A 17,971-nucleotide genomic window follows, 5' to 3' on the forward strand; every position below is an offset into this window, starting at 1 on the left:
GCCTCTAATCTCGCACTCCTCAGAGCCAGCGTTGGGAACTTTGACTTCCCACGCGGTGGAGCATGAGAGCTCAGGAAACTGAGCCCAATGCCCAAAAGAGAAACAGGTGGAGCTTCTGGGATTGAAGACAAAGCTTCTAAGGCGTGACCTGGGTCCCACAGGGATAAAGCTCCTGAGGGGGCGTGGTCCCCTAGCACGCGTGCATCAGACACTTCTAGGAGACGAGGCTTCTGGACAATCAGATGTAGATTGAGGAAGGGGCGGGGCTTCTAGAGGGGCGGCGCCCATAGGGAGGCGTGGCTTCACGAATTCGAATACAGTAGTTCTGTGAGGGGCAGGGTTTTGCGCTTTTGGGAGATAGGCTTTTTGATAGGAGTTAGCGGAGAATCGTCGCGAGGAGGCGGAGTTTCGGGGAGTTGGAAGGACTAACGTAAGGCTTCTTGTAGTAGGCCTTGGAAGCGTGTCTGGGGGTGGGACTTCCAGGAAAACTGGGTGACAGGGTGGGGTCCGAGACAATAAATATAAAACAAGTGGGGATTCGGGGAGCCCCCTGAAGTTGGGAGGTGGGACTTCCGGAGAGGGGGTCTTGGGGGCGGGACTTATAGATGAAGACCGGAAGTAGGGTCCCCGGAGAGGGGTTCCGGGGTGGAGGAGTGGGTCATCAAAAGAGAAAAAAAAGTCCCAACTCACCAGGGCCTCATGGAGTCTCCGCACCGCACCGCGGGCAGATTTGGTGCCGGATCACGCCACTGCCTCTTTAGGTCGCCGCTCCAACTTTCTCCCCGGGCCTGGCCTCCCTGGAGAAACTTTATTGCACTCACTTCCGGCCTCACTAACCCCTGACCCTCTACCTCACCGTCCCTCCTTCACCCGTCCCACTTTCCCGAATCAGCCAATGGCAGCGCGAGAACGCGCACGGGAGCAGCGACAGCCAATAAGAGGCCTATTTTTGAGCTACGCTCGTTCTTGAGAAACGTAAGAAGTGCACTCCAATAAGGACTCGAGGAGAAGCAAATCCAAGCCAATCGGAGGCTTGAAGGTGGACTTGTCCCGCCTTAAGCCAAAGGGGCCAATAGGAAGCGCGAGCGGCGTGTTTGAAAGCGAGGCCAAGGAGGGTGGGAGCGCGTGCTGCTGGGAGTTGTTTGGAGGTTGGCGGCGCGGAGCTGGCGGTCTTCAGGCAGAGTGATCATGTCGCACAAACAAATTTACTATTCGGACAAATACGACGACGAGGAGTTCGAATACCGGTTAGTGCTGGCGGGGGGCCATAACGAGGTCGTGAGTTTTGACAAATGAGGACCCAAGGAGTTAGTAACAGGGACTGAAGCGACAGAATCGGCGCATGCGCGGAGGTTAACGGGACGGGCGTGATAGTTGAGAGCGTAAGGCGCATGCGCGAAGGGTGGGCGGTGATTGTAAAAGAAACAAAGTGGTAGTGAATTTGGAGTCGACCCTGTTGGGAGGAGGTGTAGGTGGGCGTGGTTAGAGTGTTAGCTTGCTGACCACCTTCACCTTTGCGGGTTTCTGGAACCTTCAACTTTATTGAGCAAGTTGAACTTGCCCTGACTGCTCGTATCACGGCAACACCATAGAACCTTAGAGCCTACTGGGAAAAGGTGGCAAAGGCGGAGCTCGAATTTTCCTCGCGTCTTCAATGCGAGGGGAGTTCTGAGAGAGCCTGAGTGCTGCTCATTAATTCATGGAAAAGGGACGTAGTTGTCTGGCTTGTTTTAGGAAAGGAGCTTGGAGGAATTGGAGTGGAATAAAACTGGCCAGGAACATTGAAAAAAGACTTAACATGAACCTAATACATGCCCTTCAAATATTTGAAGGGCATCTATTTAGGAAACAATTATGGAGTGCTTATAGGTTTCAGGTGTTCTGCTAAAGTGCAAGGGTAAGCCATGGTCTCTGCTTTCAACAAACCTACAAATCTGTGAAATACTGACAGACTTCAGAAAAAAGTGATAATTGGTATGATAGAGATGGGAGCACCTATGGTAGAGATAGGACTTGGCCAAGGATGGTGAAGAAAGGAATCCCTATGGAGTTTGCATTTGATAAATCCTAAATCCATAATTCTAGATTGGAAAATTAGAGAAGACAAAAATTCTAGAAATGTTGTCATTCCACTAACCTGTATTAGGTGTAATACTTTAAACAACTTCCTAGTTTGTATCTTCTCAACTGAAGAACATAGAATGGAAATTGCTTTTCTTGTGTTTCTTCTCCAACATAATGCAGGGAGAACTCGGTGTGTGCTGACAGATACATAACCATCTTTATGCCAGGTCCTTGGGAAAAGACCCCAGGCTCTGCTTGGATCCAGTTAACTGTCTTCCTCAGCTGTTTTCCTCTACATCTGAGCTAAGCTAACTAAAACTGCCTATAACATCTTTGCAGGACTAGGGAGAAGTCACTAGTTTGATCCTCTGGAAGATGTAAGTCTTGGCAGTGGTATTTTGGCTTAAGAAAGTTGTTTTCTGTTTTGTTTTTTTTTTCCCCTTGGTCTAATTAGGTATTGAAGCCAAACTTTGTGCCAGGGGCTTGTTAGAATATAAGCTATTTTCAGACATTTAGACTAGAATTATCTCTTTGGAAAAATGTCTGTTACTAGCACAGAGAGTGCATTTAGTAAATTTTCACTGAGCGTGATGAAGTTGATCTGGGTTAGCCTGATTGAAGTCAGGGTAATAATTTCTTTGCCATGAAAGAAGACTTATCTTGGTTGGGGGAACATGGAGTTTCCCAAAAGACGTCTCATGGCACATCCCTTCAGAGTTAGGAAAATGAGATTCAGGATATATTTTAAAGGATAAGACATTTGTGTTTCATCCTTTGTGATGGCTGTTCCACACAGCACTCCATAATAGGCCTTTCTTGTCCACAAAATCACCTCTCTCCCCTCCTTACCAATCCTGTTCCAAACCACCTTTAATAATTAATAGTGTGTGTGCTGTGGGGCTCCCATTATATTGTTTTAGGGTAATCAACTGGAAGACTGTAAGCCCTGAGAAGGCAGAGGCAGTGTATCAACATGCCTGGAACTCAGGTGCTTGTTCACTTGGGTTATTCATTAGGTTGTACTTGTTAATATACTTTTGTGAGGATTTACATAACTTGGCCTTTACTTCTAGCTGCCTCTACCCCACAATAAGATTATATAAACTCTTTGCCATCAGAAACCGGTTTCTCTTTTCTTTCCCCTCTTGGCTTTGTATGCAGGCCCTTGTCTAACAGACTGTACCCAGTACTGACACAATTTCCCCACCTTCCCATGTTTCTATTACAGGCATGTCATGTTGCCCAAGGACATAGCCAAGCTGGTCCCTAAAACCCATTTGATGTCGGAATCGGAATGGAGGAATCTGGGCGTTCAACAGAGTCAGGGATGGGTTCATTATATGATCCATGAACCAGGTCAGTGCAAAGGCTGAAAGCAAACATGTAGGACTGCTTCACTGAGAGAATGAAGGGATGATAAGATCGCATAACCCAAAGGAATAGTGGGAAGGGGAGGGTGGTTTCCTGGTTCCTTACCCCATCAGCCAGCTAGAAAAACTGGAGTGACCAAAAATAAGAATAAGAGTGAAGTATCTGCAAAGTTCAGAGACAACCTGTCACTGAAAAACCTCCTTTAATCTCTAATTCAGTTAGAGGGTACTCTTTTTTTTTTTTTTTTTTTTTTAAGGCCACATATACCCTGGTAGAGGTTATGGCTCCTGCTTCATTCTCCATCAGAAAGCAAATTCTTGGATGTGTTCCAAAATAAGCCAAGGAAAGTATATTTATTGATAAGACACCAGACACTAAGCTGCCAGGCAAAACTAATAAAGGACACCCCGGGGCTGGACAAACATAGCAAAAGAGCTGATATTAACAATTCTGTACTTGGCAGACAGGCCAGGCTGCTGGGTCTGCTTCTAAGGCCATATGCTTAAATCTTAATTTAGTTAGAAAGATCTGAGTGGGTGATAGCTGGGAGGTGGGAGTGGGATACACTGTAGGTTGTGCATAGAATGATGTGAGCTTGTCTCTGAGATTCCACTCACTCTTTCAGAACCTCACATCTTGCTGTTCCGGCGGCCGCTCCCGAAGAAGCCAAAGAAATGAAGCTGGCGAGCTGCTTTTCAGCCTCAAGCTTTACACAGCTGTCCTCACTTGCTAACATCTTTCTGATAACATTATTATGTTGCCTTCTTGTTTCTCACTTTGATATTTCAAGGATGTTCAATACACTGTTTGAATGTGCTGGTGACTGCTTTGCTTCTTGAGCAGAGCCAACAGTACCACGGCCCAGCCAGATGAATGCTTTTTGGGCTACAGCCTCAGCTGAGTGTGACCCCAGAAGCCATGTGAGCTCTGTATCCAGCAGAACACACTTGGTTGATGGAGGAAGCATCTGAGAATAAGACCATGGCTGTTACAGGGATTGTGTAAACTTGCTGTTTTGTTTTTTTTTCTGCCAGGTGTTCTATGTATGGTGATTTGTTTCAATGTATTGGAAACTTTCCATTTTATTCAAGAATTCTGTTCCATTTAAAGCCTTGATTAAAGAGGAAGTTTTTATAATCCTAATTGTAAAGGTTTTTCCCCCGTCTCAGGGTGAGCATCACATTCAATATCATGATTCTAATTATCTGCCCTCTTCAGTTAGATAATGAAGCTCAGCTCTTGCTGATATGAGGTTTATTTCAACATTCTACTAACTGGTTTTTAATCTACTTTAAGCAGACTTGCTGTCAAATTGCTACTGAAATATATTACACTCTAACTACCGGCCTAAGATAGAGGTTATATAGGGACAACATCATCTCATCAAAACAAATGAACGGTTTCCTACAGTCAGGGATGCTGCCTTTAACATAGTCCCGACATTTGAAGGGCATACGAATGTAAGGGGAAGAGGCTGTACCCTCTAATTTTAAAAATAACAGTAGTACTAAGTAAGGGAGATTAATCTCCCCCCTTCTCCGTCTTCCATCCATTGTATTCCTAGAGCAGTAGTAAAGTGTGGTCCCTGAACTGGAAGCATCAACATCACCTGGAAACTCATTAGAAATGCATATTCTTGGGCTCCACCCTTGACTTAACTGAATCAGAAATGCTGAGGGTTGGGCTCAGCGACATTTTAACAAGCTCTCCAGGCGCTTCTGGTGCACACTCAAGCTTGAGAACCACTGGTAAAGGATTGGACCAGAGCTGATGTTGGGGGGGGGGGTCAAATATCACCATTACTACTAATAAAGATAATGGAGCATATGACTTATGTCATTAGGCAAATGAGACTTTTTTTAGACCTGAGCTTCTTTTAATTGAAAAAAAACAAGGCTTATTGAGAAAGAATGGTCTAGAAGCCTGGCTCTAGCATTCACTTTAGTGTTTTGTGGCAGTTGTCTGGCATCCCTTCACCTTTCTAAGCCTGCTGCCAATCTGTAAAATGGGCATCATTTCAGAGGATACTGAGAAGAGTGAAATGAGGCCAGTTGTGGTTCAGCAGTCCTCCAAATGATGAATGAATTGTAGACCTTTACCACAGAAAACAGTCTCAGACCAGAAGCATCAACGTGACATGAGAGCTGGTTAAATGCAGATCTCTGACCCCACCCAAACCTGAATCCGGGAGATTTAATCAGCATATTTAAAAAGTTCCCAGATGAGGGCCGGCCCCATGGCTTAGCAGTTAAGTGTGTGCGCTCCGCTGCTGGCGGCCGGGGTTTGGATCCCGGTCGCGCACCGACACACCACTTCTCCCGCCATGCTGAGGCTGCGTCCCACATACAGCAACTAGAAGGATGTGCAGCTATGACATACAACTATCTACTGGGGCGTTGGGGGAAATAAATAAATAAAATTAAAAAAAAAAAAAGTTCCCAGATGATTAGTATGAACATTAAGGTTCAAGAAGCATTTTTAGACCAAAGGCAACTGAGAGTAAGCTAGGATGATGTGAGAATCCCAGGTGGACACCTGGCACTCCCTAGTCTCTGCCCTCACTTGTACCTATATGACCAATAATTGAGAAAGGTGATGTTTAAGTATCATCTGGAGCAAGGTGGGGGAAGACTTTTTCTTGTCAAAGAGGGTTAAGTAATTAGCTTTATCGTTTATAATAAAGAAATGAAAGTTCCACACACTAAAAGCTCACCTCCAGGATCTTCCTATCTCACAGGCAATGCTGACAATTATTCTTGGTGTCCTTCCAACTTCCATCTGTTACAATATAAAATCCTTTCTGACACCAGTACCAGCCCCGACCACTTGGCCTAGAATTAGAGTCATGGTTAATGAAAACAGACAGCATATGCATGCCAAGAATTTGAATACAGGACGGAGGTTACAGTCAAGTCTCCCCTTTACTTCCAGCACCAGAAGAGAGCACCCCAAAGTCCTTGGAGCATCTCCAACCACAGCTCCTTTCCCACCCCAAAACCTGTAGGTTCGGCCCTGAGAGACGATAAGCCCCACCCCCGCATTTCCGGGTGCGGGGTGACCACGTGGTTGTCGCCAATAACAACCCAGAACCTTCTCCCGCTCTCTGGCTACAGCTCACGAGTGGCAGTGGACTACACCAATGGGCCCTTGGAGGTTGTCTGAGCGACAGCCAATAAGACCAATTAAAGTGAAGTAGGTGTGAGCCTAAGGCGGGACCCTGAGTACGGAAGCTGTCTCGGGACATGAGGAGAGCGGAGAGAGAGAGACGGGTGGAGGGGCAGAAGAGGCAGGTGAGAACCTGGAAGAGCTGAGTAGTCTGAAGCGTGCTGGGAAGAGACGGGATTCCGGGCTAGAAAGGGTGCGGAAGCCTGCTGAAGAAGGGAACTGAATTCTGGTCCGGGGTGGAAGGAGGGAACGTATTTAAAAGGACCAAAGCCCAGGACAAGGTAGACGTTTAAAGGGACAGGTGCCCCAAAGAGAGAAGATATTTAAAGGTGCAGATGTCCAAGATAGAGCAGACGCTAGAGGAGCCGAGTGCGCGGGCAGAAGATATTTAAAGTGGTAGGTACTCCAGAGAGCAGGACATTTTAAAGAGACTAGAGCCAAGCTTAGAGGACATTTAAAGAGGCATGGGCTGGGGTTTGAGAACACGTTTATTAAAGAGGCATGGATAAAGGAATCGCTTTTCAAGGGTCTGGTTAGGAAAACCCTGAAAGGGTGTTCCTCTAAGGAAGAACACGCACGGCTGCTCTCCCCCATTGTCCTTCTGGCTCCTCCAGGTTCTCTCCACCCCGGACCCGCTGTTCCCGGGCTATGGCCCCCAGTGCCGTGTAGACCTGGCGGGATCCCCGTGCTTGCGACCCCTGTTTGGGGGCCTGGGTGGCTACTGGAGGGCCTTGCAGAGGGGCAGAGAAGTTAGGACCATGGCATCTAGGGCCTCCGAACCTCCCCCAGGGCGCAGCGTGACGGCGGGCATCATCATTGTTGGAGATGAGATCCTCAAGGTGTGTCTGGGACAGAAGAGGGGGGAGGGCGGGACGTTCTCCTGTCCTTAAGAGCCTGCTCCACGTTCTGTTGAGGGAAGGTGAACCAGGGTGGGAGCTGCACATAGGGTCCTAGAGTGAGTCCAATATATTGGCAGAAAAGTGACCCTCATTCTTTCAATTACTCTGTTGAAAAACTTTTAGCAAATTCCCTACAATTTGCCAAGCAGTATGGTAGGGGGAAGAGGGGTTTTACAGAAATGACAGAGTCTAGCGTGTAAAGGAGGTACAGGTGCATGTATTACTTAAGAATTATAGCCAGCCTATTTAGAAAATGATTCAAGGCACTCAGCAGCGTGGATAAGTGAGGTAGAAGGAAAGTACTAGAAGGGAGAAATCCCTTCTGAATGATCATGGAATTCTAACTAGAAGTCATGGTAGGCATCATTTGTAAAGGTCAGTTTGTAATATTGACCCCTATTTTTTGAGTGCTTACTAAGGCTTGGCAGTATGCTTATTACATAACATATGTGATTTTAGTAATCTTCACAACCCCAGGACGTTGGTACTTTTATTATAAATCTCAGCTAATAGATTATGAGACTGAGGCTTAAAGAGGTTGAGAACCTTGCCCAAGATTACACAGCTAGGAGTGGTAGATGGGATTCCAACCCGATTCTCTCTTATTCCAGAGTAACCCTTAACCATTAAGCTCTCTGTAAAGAAGTAGAAGATGGGGCTGGAAAAGAAGATTGGATACACACCATAGACAGACAGCCTCAAATATTCTGAAGGGAATTTGAACTTTATTCTGTATATGGTTGGAAACAACAAATGGCTTTTGAGGCCAAGAGTGATGCAATCACAATGACACATTAGGACGGTTTTTCAGGAGGCACAGGGCAGAGCACTGTGGCTGGAGGCTGGGAGTCTGGCCAGGGGGCTGTCGCCACTGTCCAGGTGAAAGGTGCCAAGGTCCTGCTTAGTGCCAGTAGGGACAGAGAGAAGAGAGCAGATGAGGAGACATTTCAGAAGTAGAGTTGATAGCATGAAGGGCCTGACTGGCTATGGACAGTGTCTAGGGGATGCCATTGACCAAAGTGACAACAGCCACAAGAGAGGGTGAAGATACCCAATAAGCACCTGGAGCCAGGGAACTGAAACTGTCAGGGTTTGTGAGGAAATGGCCGGTTGTCCACATAGAATTGATAATTGAATCTATAAGCATAGATGAGGTCAAGGTCAGAGTGCAGAGAAGGAGACTCAAGGTGGATCACGTTATCCCTGACCCCATTCACATGGGTTTTCCCACTCTTGTGCCCAGTCCAGGCTTCTTGGCAGCCTGAGGTGGTGTCCCCCAAAAAGCAGAGTGCCCCATCATCAGGCAGATGCAGCTATCACCTCTGCCCCCTTTCCCTTCATCCCCACAGCATTGACACTCTCCTCCTCCCCATCCCCAATCTCCCAGGGACACACTCAGGACACCAACACCTACTTTCTGTGCCGGACACTGCGCTCCCTGGGGGTCCAGGTGTGCCGAGTCTCTGTTGTACCCGATGAGGTAGCCACCATTGCTGCTGAGATCACCTCGTTCTCCAGCCGCTTCACCCATGTCCTCACGGCAGGGGGCATCGGCCCCACTCATGATGATGTGACCTTTGAGGCAGTAGCACAGGCCTTTGGGGATGAGCTCAAGCCACACCCTGAGCTGGAAGCGGCCATCAAAGCCCTAGGAGGGGAGGGCTGGGAGAAGCTGTCAATAGTGCCCTCCTCTGCCCGCCTGCATTACGGCACCGATCCTTGCACTGGCTGCCCCTTCCAATTCCCACTGGTCTCCGTCCGAAACGTCTACCTCTTCCCAGGCATTCCAGAGCTGCTGCGGCGGGTGCTGGAGGGGCTGAAGGGACTGTTCCAAAACACAGCTGTTCGCTTCCACTTGCGGGAGCTGTATGTGGCAGCTAACGAGGCCTCTATTGCCCCCATCCTGGCTGAGGCCCAGGCGCACTTTGGGCGCAGGCTTGGCCTGGGTTCCTACCCTGACTGGGGCAGCAACTACTATCAGGTGAAGGTGACGCTGGACTCAGAGGAAGAAGGGCCCCTAGAGGAATGCCTGGCCTACCTGACTGCCCGTCTGCCCCAGGGATCGTTGGTCCCCTACATACCCAACGCCGTGGAGCAGGCCAGTGAGGCCGTGTACAAACTCACCAAGTCAGGTAGGGGCCTCCTGGGGGAAGGGCAGCATGTACCAGACCATTGGTGCCACCCTAGGTTTCAGGAATGCAGAGGCTGTTGGAGGCTTCCCGCAAATCCAGGAGAAGGTAGAAGATAGCTACAGTTGATTCATTCATTCATCCAATAAATATTGATTGAGTACCTACTTTGACCAGCACTGTGCTGGGTGTTGGGGATATAGCTCAACAGGACAGAAGTATGCCCTACTCCATGGACCAGTAGTTTAACAGGAGAAGCAGACATGAAACAGGTAATGACCCAGGAGATGTCAGTGATGAGGGGGACTCCCCAGCAGGGAGATCAGCCTTGATCTGGGGTCAGAGAAGGCTTCTCTGGGCAAGTGACATACAAGCTGAGTGATAAGGAGGATTTGGTCAGAGCAGGAGGTGGACACGAGCAAATAGTATGAGAGAGGTTCTGGAAGGAAGCAGCATGAGGTTTAGGGGAGTGGAAAGAAATCAGGATACTCAGAGGACGCTGAGGTGAAGAGTGAGGTGAGGTGTGGCTGAATGGCAGGCAAGGGGCAGACTCTGCAGGACCTAGTGAGCAGCATGAAGGACTCTGGACTTATCCTAGGAACACTGGGAAGATATTGAAGGGTTTTAAGCAAGGGCAACGTGGCCCCCACTGCCTTTTGATGGCCATATGTGTCTATCTAATGCCCTCTTCCCTGCCTGCCTGGCAGGGTCTTCTCTGGGGAGAAAGGTGGCAGGTGCCCTGCAGACCATCGAGACTGCCCTGGCTCGGTACAGCCTCCCCCAGCTCTGTGTGGGCTTCAATGGGGGCAAGGACTGCACCGCCCTCCTACACCTCTTCCATGCAGCTGTGCAGAGGTGAGCCTACCCCCTGGAGGCAAGACGTCAGAGACACCTGATCTGCCCCATTCCCTAGTTCCCCATCCTATGAAACAGGGAAGAAAGGGGGTGTCTGGGTGGGTTTTGGGTGGGAGGTAGCCATAGTGATCTCTTGTTCTATTTCCCTACCATATTTATTTGAATATCTGACACATGCCTGACCTTGGTTGTGGATGTGCAAGCCACCATCCCTGACCACAGGGAGGTCACAGTCCTGTTGGACCTGTTGGGGAGGTGAGATTTACGTACCTGAAACAGGGATGTGTGCTCCAGATTTGAGAGGTGAGAGATCAGAGAGGGCTTCCCAGAGGAAGTGGGTTCTGATGCATGGGAAGGACAGGGAAAGGGGAAAAGGGGAGGGTGTTCATCCCAGGGGCCAAAGAGAATAGTGCAAGCTCTCTGGAGAGCATTTCCCTGCCCATGCTCGCAAGCCTGTGGATACTTCCCCCTGCCCAGGAAATGCCCTGATGCTCAAGAACCCCTCCAGATCCTGTATATCCGCAGCATCTCCCCTTTCCCTGAGCTGGAGCAGTTTCTACAGGACACCATCAAGAGGTACTAGGGGCCTGGAGGTTTGGGCTCCAAGAGGGACTTGGCAGGGCCTACTTCTGACCCCCACCCCTCGTCCTTCCTCAGGTACAGTCTGCGGGTGCTAGAGGCTGAAGGTGACATGAAGCAGGCCCTTAGTGATGTGCAAACACGGCACCCCCAGGTGGAGGCCGTCCTGATGGGCACCCGCCGCACCGACCCCTACTCCTGCAGCCTCCACCCCTTCAGCCCCACTGACCCAGGCTGGCCTTCCTTCATGCGCATCAACCCACTGCTGGTAATGGGGAATAGGATTTATCGCCTTTAGTCTCATGTCCCCTATCAGTCACTGCAACCTGGCTCCCCCAGGTGGGGAGGTTGGAGCCTGGGACTTGGATGAAGGGGCCCCAGCATCCAAGGGAGGCTGTGCTGTTTGTTCATTCAGCCTTTTTTTTTTTTTGCTGGGAAAGAGTCACCCTAAGCTAACATCTGTTGCCAACCTTCCTTTCTTTTTTTTCTCCCCAAAGCCCCAGTACATAGTTGTATATTCTAGTTGTAGGTCTTTCTAGTTCTTCTGTGTGAGCTGCAGCATGGCTACTGACAGACAGACGAGTGGTGTGGTTCCATGCCCGGGAACCAAATCCGGGCCGCCGAAGTGGAGCGCACCCAAGTTTAACCACTAGGCCATCGGGGCTGGCTCATTCAGCCTTTTGACTGAATATTTATCGAGCACTAATTCAACAGCAGGCATTGTGCCTTCTACTATGGACAGAACAATGACTTAGACTGTGCCGTCCAATACGGTAGCCACTAGCCATTTATTTATACTCAAATTGTAATTAATTAAAATGAAATACAGACTACTCGAAAAGCACTGAATTTGTATACTTTAAAAGGTTGAATTTTATGGCATGTGAATTATATCTCAATTTTAAAAATTAAATACAATTCAAAAGTCAGCACTTCAATTTCACTAACCACATTTCAAGTGACCACCATGTCAGAAGGCACAGATATAGAACATTTCCACCATCACAGAAAGTTCTACTGGACAGCATGGGCTTACACAGACACAGCCCCTCCCTGTCCTCCTGGAGCTTAGGCGCCAGTGGAGGGTGGATTGGGAACAGAGAGGGGACAGGATGAAGGCTTTCTCTTTCTCATTGCTTGGCCTACACAGAGCAGGATGTACCAGAGAATCAGATAGCAGGCCCTCCCTCAGAGGCCACGGGAGCAGAAGAGCCCAGATAGGCCCCTTCCCAGGCAGCAGGGGGAAGGTGTGGGAGAGGGGAGTATTCGTGACTCTTCTCTGACTCTCTGCCTTCCCAGGACTGGACCTACAGAGACATCTGGGACTTTCTGCGTCAACTGTTTGTCCCATACTGTATCCTGTACGACCGAGGGTAAGGGTGTTGGAGGAAGAGAATGGGTAGGGAAGATGTAAGGGTGCTGGGACAGGGAGAGCCACCGGGAGAGCCAACCCCACCCCACGATTGCCCTCCATGCTCTCGGTTCCAGCTACACATCACTGGGGAGCCGGGAGAACACGGTGCGGAACCCGGCCCTGAAGTGCCTGAGCCCAGGAGGACAGCCCACCTACCGTCCAGCCTACCTACTTGAGAACGAAGACGAGGAACGGATGTCCCGCACATGACCCCTACTCCTGCCTGCTCCCAGAGGGAGGGAAGGAGGCTGTCCTAGGATGTAACCTGTCAATAAACTGTGCCTCTCGTGTGCCTGTTGCTCTGGCTGTCTTCCTGCTCCAGGGGGTGGGAGAAGCATAAGTGGGCCAGGCCCTGCTGGCAGAGCCAGCTGTGCTCACTCTAAGGGGTCCAGATGCAGGGGTGGGCAGTGCAGCAGAACAGGCTGGAAAGGAACTCTCATTGATGATTCTGAATGCCAGCCTCGGCAGGAGCCCACCAGAGGGCAGGAGCAGGGAGTTGTGCCAACCACTGAGGGAAAGACAAGGCACCTGAGGTTTCGAGGCCCAGGCTGGCAAAAGGGAAGCTGAGCTGGCCTGGCTGTGGAGGATGAAAGATGGAGTGGCCAGGCCCTCCTACTAACCCCACCCCTCCATCCCTGTGCATAGGGGCTGACTCAGCCCATTCTCAGGCCCAGAATCTTCCCTGTGGTAGACCCAGGGGCCTTTGTCCCTGTAGTCATGAGGTCTGAGGGGGGTGGGGACAATGTTGATAAAAGGCACGAGAAGCGGCTTCCATACTCTTCTTCAGAGCTGCTGCCCACATGCAGCCCCGGACACAGCCCCTAGCCCAGGCCCTACCCTTCTCCCTCGGAGGGGCGCTTCGAGACACTGGGCTCCGGGTGCCCGTCATGAAGATGAACATAGGGTGGGAGGGCCTGCGGCAGACCCTGAAGGAAGTCGCCTACATCCTCCTCTGCTGCTGGTGTATCAAGGAGCTGCTGGATTAATGGCGGCAGGGAACTCCCTCCTCCCCACCAGCAACATGGCTGGCTTCTCTCAGGTGGGCAGGGTAGGGCAAACAGGAGGTACGGCTGCAGCTTCTGTGGCAGAACCTGCCTCTCAGCTTCCCATTCTCTTCTTTAGTGCCCAGCCCAACCCCATCAAGACTCCTGCAGCCAGCTGTGCTTGACAAAGGATGGGCCACAAACACGGACTGAAGTGTGGATCCTGCTTTGAGTTTGTGCCATCTGTCAGACCAGCTTCGTCTCTGGGCCTCCATTCCCAGCCTCCACCTCTGGCGGCCCTCTGGTGTGCAAGAGCTTGGTCTGCTGGCTAGGACCCCAATAAGACTGCAGCAGGATCTGGCACTCCTCCAAGCCTGGCACAGTGAGCCCACCAGCCCAGATGGTTGATCTTACCATACCCTCTTAGTGCCAGGAATGGGCTGCTCCCTAATATCTCCATTTGAGAATCACTGAACTATATATATAATAAATAGATCTTAAGGCCAAAAGTTCTAAATGTTTAAATGGGAATAAGAAAAAGCACTAGAAGGGTCTTGGACCCAGGGTGTAGACCAGGGAGGGAAGGAGGTTGTCCTGGATAGAACTAAGACTGAAAGCCAGGTTTCTTGACTCACTGGTGCCTGGGTGTGGAGGGTGGAGTTGGAAAGGCCAGGTTCCTCCCACCTTGTGGATAGGGAGGGTTCCAGCTTGGGTGGGGTCTTCTTCTGTGAGGCCCTGCACATTAGGATAGGAACCCAAATAGAAGACCTGGTCTGGCCAGCTCCTTCCCTCTGAGGATCTTGAGGGAGGCCCTGGGCTAATGCTAGTCCCCAGCTCAAGGAGGAAGTAAAGCCCTGCTCCTCCAGCTCACACAAAAGCTGCAAGAGGATGGCACCTGTGTGGCCACACAGGTCCCTCAGGCTTATCAGAGTACACAGGACAGAAACAGCCAGAATGAGCAGAATTGACTCTTCAGTTCCCCTTGGCAGCCACCAACACTTGCTTTCCCCGAATTACTCCCAGTGGTAGGTACACATCAGCCATTTACATCATCTCACTCACGCTTACTGAAGTGCCCATTCACAGCCCCCCACAACCTCAGAGCCAGCCACAGGGCTTGTTCAAAGTGGCCCCGGGTTCTCTACCCAGCATTGCCTGCCCCTCTTGGGGCCCAGTTATTGTCCCCCCTCTTTCTCTCCTGGGGCACTGGCCTGGAGATGGTATGTGGAGCCCTCTCCCCACTCCCAGGGACAAGCTCTTCCTCAGCCTTCTTCTTAGTTAACTCTTTTTTCTCTGGGCTTTTTTTATTTTTCTTTGTAAAGGTAATCTATGCCTAAATACTCCTGATAGTAAAAAGTAAGTCTCCCTCCCACACCTCTCCCCCAATCCCCCAGCTCTCATCCCTGGAGGTAACTATGGTTACCAATTTCTTGGAGAGCATTCCAGAGATAGTCTATGCATATACTGCATCTTCATTCATTCATTAATTTAATAAATATTATTGAGCACCTACTGTATGCCAATCTGGGTGCTTTGAAGACAACAGCGAACAAAATAGATCCCTGTACTCGTGGAGCTTACTTTCTGGTGGGTGGAGAAAGAAAATAAAATATCAACATAAAAAAATAAGTATATAGATGCTATTAGGTGATAGGTGCAATGGAAAAAAGAAAAAGTGAAGCTGGGGATGGGAGTGGGGGCAGGTCATGGAGAGCCTAGTAAGCCATGGTAAGAACTTGAGCTTTTATGCTGAGTGAAATGAGGAACTATTGCAGGGTGCTGAGCATGAGCTGACTTTTTATTTAAAAGGCGCACTGTATTGGGTTGAGAATAGACCTTAGGGGAGCCAGGGTAGAATAGGAGAGACCTGTTAGGAGGCAACGGACACAATCCGGGCCAGACACGTTAGTGGCTCAGAGCAGGCTCACAGCAATAGCAATGGTAAGGGGTGGCTGGGTTTTGCATATACTTATTCTTCTGGTCGATAACATACTCTACACACTGTTCTGCACCTTGCTCTTTTCCCTTAATATACCTTGTACAGGATTCCACATCAGTACATTTAGAGCCTGCCCATTCTTTTTCACGGCAGTACAGTATTCTATAGTGCTCCAACTCAAGATTATTTCTTCTCCCTGGCAGCTCGGCACCCATCTTGAGGCACAAAATGCAAGTCAGTGCTCTTGCCTGGTCCCTTGCCCCGCCCTTACCCCACCCTCGCCCCAGGACACAGCAGGGAGAAGGAGCAAGATCCTAAATCCAACCAGAGAGAGGTTAGTGGTGGAGGCAGACACAGAATTCACCTTCCCATCTGAATTTGGGGCTCCTCTCTCGCCCTCACAGCCTATACCCTGCTTGGCCAGCTCCAGCCCTTCCCTGACTCAAGCTCTGGCCTTCTGCCTCCTTTTCCTTTCTTAGGCCCCACTCCTGCCAAGCTGGGGCAGTGCCTGGAGATGGATCCTGTAGTCTGAGAGTTCTGAGCACAAGGGCCTGTGCCAGGGGAGGGGATGTCTGGCAAAGACCACTGCGGAAGTGGTAGGTGGAGGAAGGCAGGGCCCAGGGCTGTGGCCTGTTGTGGGACAGGTGGTGGGGAGCTGAAGGAGGGAGAGGAGTAGAGGCTGTCAGTGGCCCAAGGAGAATGTCAGAGCTGGAAAGAGAGCCCTGAAAGTGGAAAGACTGAGGAGAGGGAAGGGGAGAGTAACAAAAACCTCAGACACCATTCTGAGAGCACTTTTCACAATACAAAGTGTTTTGAGCCTTACAAAATCCACTTTGAAAGTAGGCAGGACAAGGGTAATTATCCCATGTTAAGGTGAAGGAAACAGGCCCAGAGAGGCAAAGTGACCCATCCAAAGTCATAACCACAGCACACTGCAGTAGGACAGTCATTTAGTGAACCCAGATTTTCTCATCTCAAATGCAGGGCTTCTCTCAATTAGCCAGCCTTCATCTTCTGAACTGGTGCTTGGGATGGTGGCCTAAGTGGCCTGAGCTGCAGGGCCAGTTCAAGCAGAAGTGTGGAGGGGACTACCACCCCCATTCTGCACCCACTCCATGCTTTCTCACTTCCACCTCAACCCTAAGCTCCCCTTGTTCTTGTTTGCCCCCGCTCATCTGGGGGCCCCAGCTATGTCCTTTTAACCCCATCCACAACAGGCCAGGAGATGGTTCCCTGGTCTACACCACCCCACTCCTCTAGAAGGGAAAAAGAGATGTGGCAGCTTCCCTGCGATGTTCTCTTCCCAACTAGAGCAAGCTCAGGTTTTGAGTGTCCAAACTCTTCTTTCAGGAACTCACTGGAGTGGGGGGGCATGGGGAGCGGTAAAGGGGAGCAGAGTGCAAAGATGGGTAAGAGCTCATCTACCCCTCGGTACTCCGGGGCCCTCTAGTGGCCACAAGGGGTAGGGGAATGGGCGGGGTAAAATGGGGAAGGAGTAAAGGCGGAGCTGGAAGTGACCCCCAAGTACGACGGCAGGAGGAGGAGGAGCGGCCTGATATCCAGGAGACCCAGCTGATTTCGTAGGATATAAGACCCTCAATGGTGTGCGAAAGGCACAGGAGGAGAGGGGTCATGGTGAAGTGGTCTGAGGAGCCGCGCGCAATAAACTGGATATTACAGTAATGATCTTCGGAGGGTCCCACGTTTTCCCAGCTACCCTGAGAGGCGGGCGGAAAGGGAGCTGTGGCAGTCGTTTCACCGGCACCGGAGCGCAGACCCCTAAGGGCAAAGCCGCTTATTTGCGTTCCTATTTGCATCTCTTTTGCATATGAGTTATTTCCTCTTCAAAAGGCAGAAGTCCTCACCCCCTTTCTTAGTTACTCCCAGCTGAGACTCCCTACTCCAGAGTCTTTGCCAGCTTCGGGGCCGTACGCATTCTTCTGGCCTTCCTCTGGCCCCTCTGACCTCCGCCCCTCAGTACCCTTCCATCGTGCACCCTCAGTTCTTTACCTATTCCAGCTTTAAAGCAGCAAGCCGAACCCCTAGCTGGGTTCGAGGAGCCGGGAACCTGCGCCGCCTGGTGGCTGGCCGCAGGGAAGCTGAGGGCTGAGGGGCTCTGTTTCGCCTTCTCTGGGACGTGGAGTTTTGGAAAATGTTCCCCCGAGCTTCCTGAGGCTAAATTTATCTACCCCGGCCCTGGGGGGCGCAGAGATCCCGGCGACGATTAGCGCTGCGCCGCAGCAGGCTCCCGCCCAGAGGCCCGGAATAGGCGCCGAGTTATAAATAGTGCCGCCCGCAGGTGTGGGGGGAGTCGGCGGGAGGGGGGCAACCCTGGCAGCCACGGCCCCTTCAGGTGGGTTGGGCGGTCGCTGTGGGGGCGCCGGGGGGCGCCGGGCGGGGGGCCTGCGGTCTGAGCGCCCCCAGCGGTTTCCTGGGCGGCGGGTTTTTCGAGGGAAGCGGAGGCAGCCCGGGGAAGGGGGGGAGCGGGGAAGAGGTGGGCGCCTGGCACAGGCTAACGCTCCGCTTCCAGCTCAGCCCCCCACATTCCAAAACAGGCCCCCAGACCCACTCAC

The 17,971-nt window shown here is 50.8% G+C and overlaps 3 protein-coding genes across 5 annotated transcripts; all 3 read left to right on the forward strand.

Moving 5' to 3' along the window:
• Nucleotides 1-1,127: 1,127 nt before the first annotated feature.
• On the forward strand, nucleotides 1,128-4,572 carry CKS1B (CDC28 protein kinase regulatory subunit 1B). The gene is made up of 3 exons (XM_058539317.1): nucleotides 1,128-1,247; nucleotides 3,293-3,420; nucleotides 4,061-4,572. Exons 1-3 carry the CDS (start codon nucleotides 1,189-1,191, stop codon nucleotides 4,111-4,113), a joined length of 240 nt encoding a protein of 79 aa, XP_058395300.1. The 5' UTR covers nucleotides 1,128-1,188; the 3' UTR covers nucleotides 4,114-4,572.
• Nucleotides 4,573-5,871: 1,299 nt separating this feature from the next.
• Nucleotides 5,872-12,767, forward strand: FLAD1 (flavin adenine dinucleotide synthetase 1). Of its 3 annotated transcripts, none has more exons than XM_058539340.1 (8): nucleotides 5,872-6,725; nucleotides 7,215-7,439; nucleotides 8,887-9,631; nucleotides 10,336-10,483; nucleotides 10,961-11,059; nucleotides 11,141-11,330; nucleotides 12,362-12,435; nucleotides 12,551-12,767. In XM_058539340.1, the coding sequence occupies exons 1-8, from the start codon at nucleotides 6,678-6,680 to the stop codon at nucleotides 12,684-12,686; spliced, it is 1,665 nt and encodes a 554-aa protein (XP_058395323.1). In that variant the 5' UTR covers nucleotides 5,872-6,677; the 3' UTR covers nucleotides 12,687-12,767. The 3 variants fall into 3 exon arrangements, with proteins under 3 accessions (XP_058395323.1, XP_058395325.1, XP_058395324.1); XM_058539342.1 differs by lacking the exon at nucleotides 5,872-6,725 and adding an exon at nucleotides 6,771-6,793; XM_058539341.1 differs by lacking the exon at nucleotides 5,872-6,725 and adding an exon at nucleotides 6,791-6,881.
• A 51-nt stretch (nucleotides 12,768-12,818) lies between these two features.
• LENEP (lens epithelial protein) lies at nucleotides 12,819-14,127 on the forward strand. The gene is made up of 2 exons (XM_058539375.1): nucleotides 12,819-13,515; nucleotides 13,599-14,127. Exon 1 carries the CDS (start codon nucleotides 13,277-13,279, stop codon nucleotides 13,460-13,462), a length of 186 nt encoding a protein of 61 aa, XP_058395358.1. The 5' UTR covers nucleotides 12,819-13,276; the 3' UTR covers nucleotides 13,463-13,515; nucleotides 13,599-14,127.
• Nucleotides 14,128-17,971: the final 3,844 nt, after the last annotated feature.

The sequence above is a fragment of the Diceros bicornis genome, chromosome 4 (assembly GCF_020826845.1).
Source record: "Diceros bicornis minor isolate mBicDic1 chromosome 4, mDicBic1.mat.cur, whole genome shotgun sequence".
Taxonomy (NCBI): domain Eukaryota; kingdom Metazoa; phylum Chordata; class Mammalia; order Perissodactyla; family Rhinocerotidae; genus Diceros; species Diceros bicornis.

What these genes read in the sequence shown, in the direction of transcription:
- CKS1B (XM_058539317.1), top strand. Translation starts at nt 1,189, where the DNA reads ATGTCGCACAAACAAATTTACTATTCGGACAAATACGACGACGAGGAG. An exon ending in GACGAGGAGTTCGAATACCG is followed by an intron (nt 1,248 to 3,292) that starts GTTAGTGCTGGC and finishes TTTCTATTACAG; the next exon opens with GCATGTCATGTTGCCCAAGG. An exon ending in TTATATGATCCATGAACCAG is followed by an intron (nt 3,421 to 4,060) that starts GTCAGTGCAAAG and finishes TCACTCTTTCAG; the next exon opens with AACCTCACATCTTGCTGTTC.
- FLAD1 (XM_058539340.1), top strand. Translation starts at nt 6,678, where the DNA reads ATGAGGAGAGCGGAGAGAGAGAGACGGGTGGAGGGGCAGAAGAGGCAG. An exon ending in TGGAGGGGCAGAAGAGGCAG is followed by an intron (nt 6,726 to 7,214) that starts GTGAGAACCTGG and finishes TGGCTCCTCCAG; the next exon opens with GTTCTCTCCACCCCGGACCC. An exon ending in TTCCATGCAGCTGTGCAGAG is followed by an intron (nt 10,484 to 10,960) that starts GTGAGCCTACCC and finishes CCCCCTGCCCAG; the next exon opens with GAAATGCCCTGATGCTCAAG.
- LENEP (XM_058539375.1), top strand. Translation starts at nt 13,277, where the DNA reads ATGCAGCCCCGGACACAGCCCCTAGCCCAGGCCCTACCCTTCTCCCTC.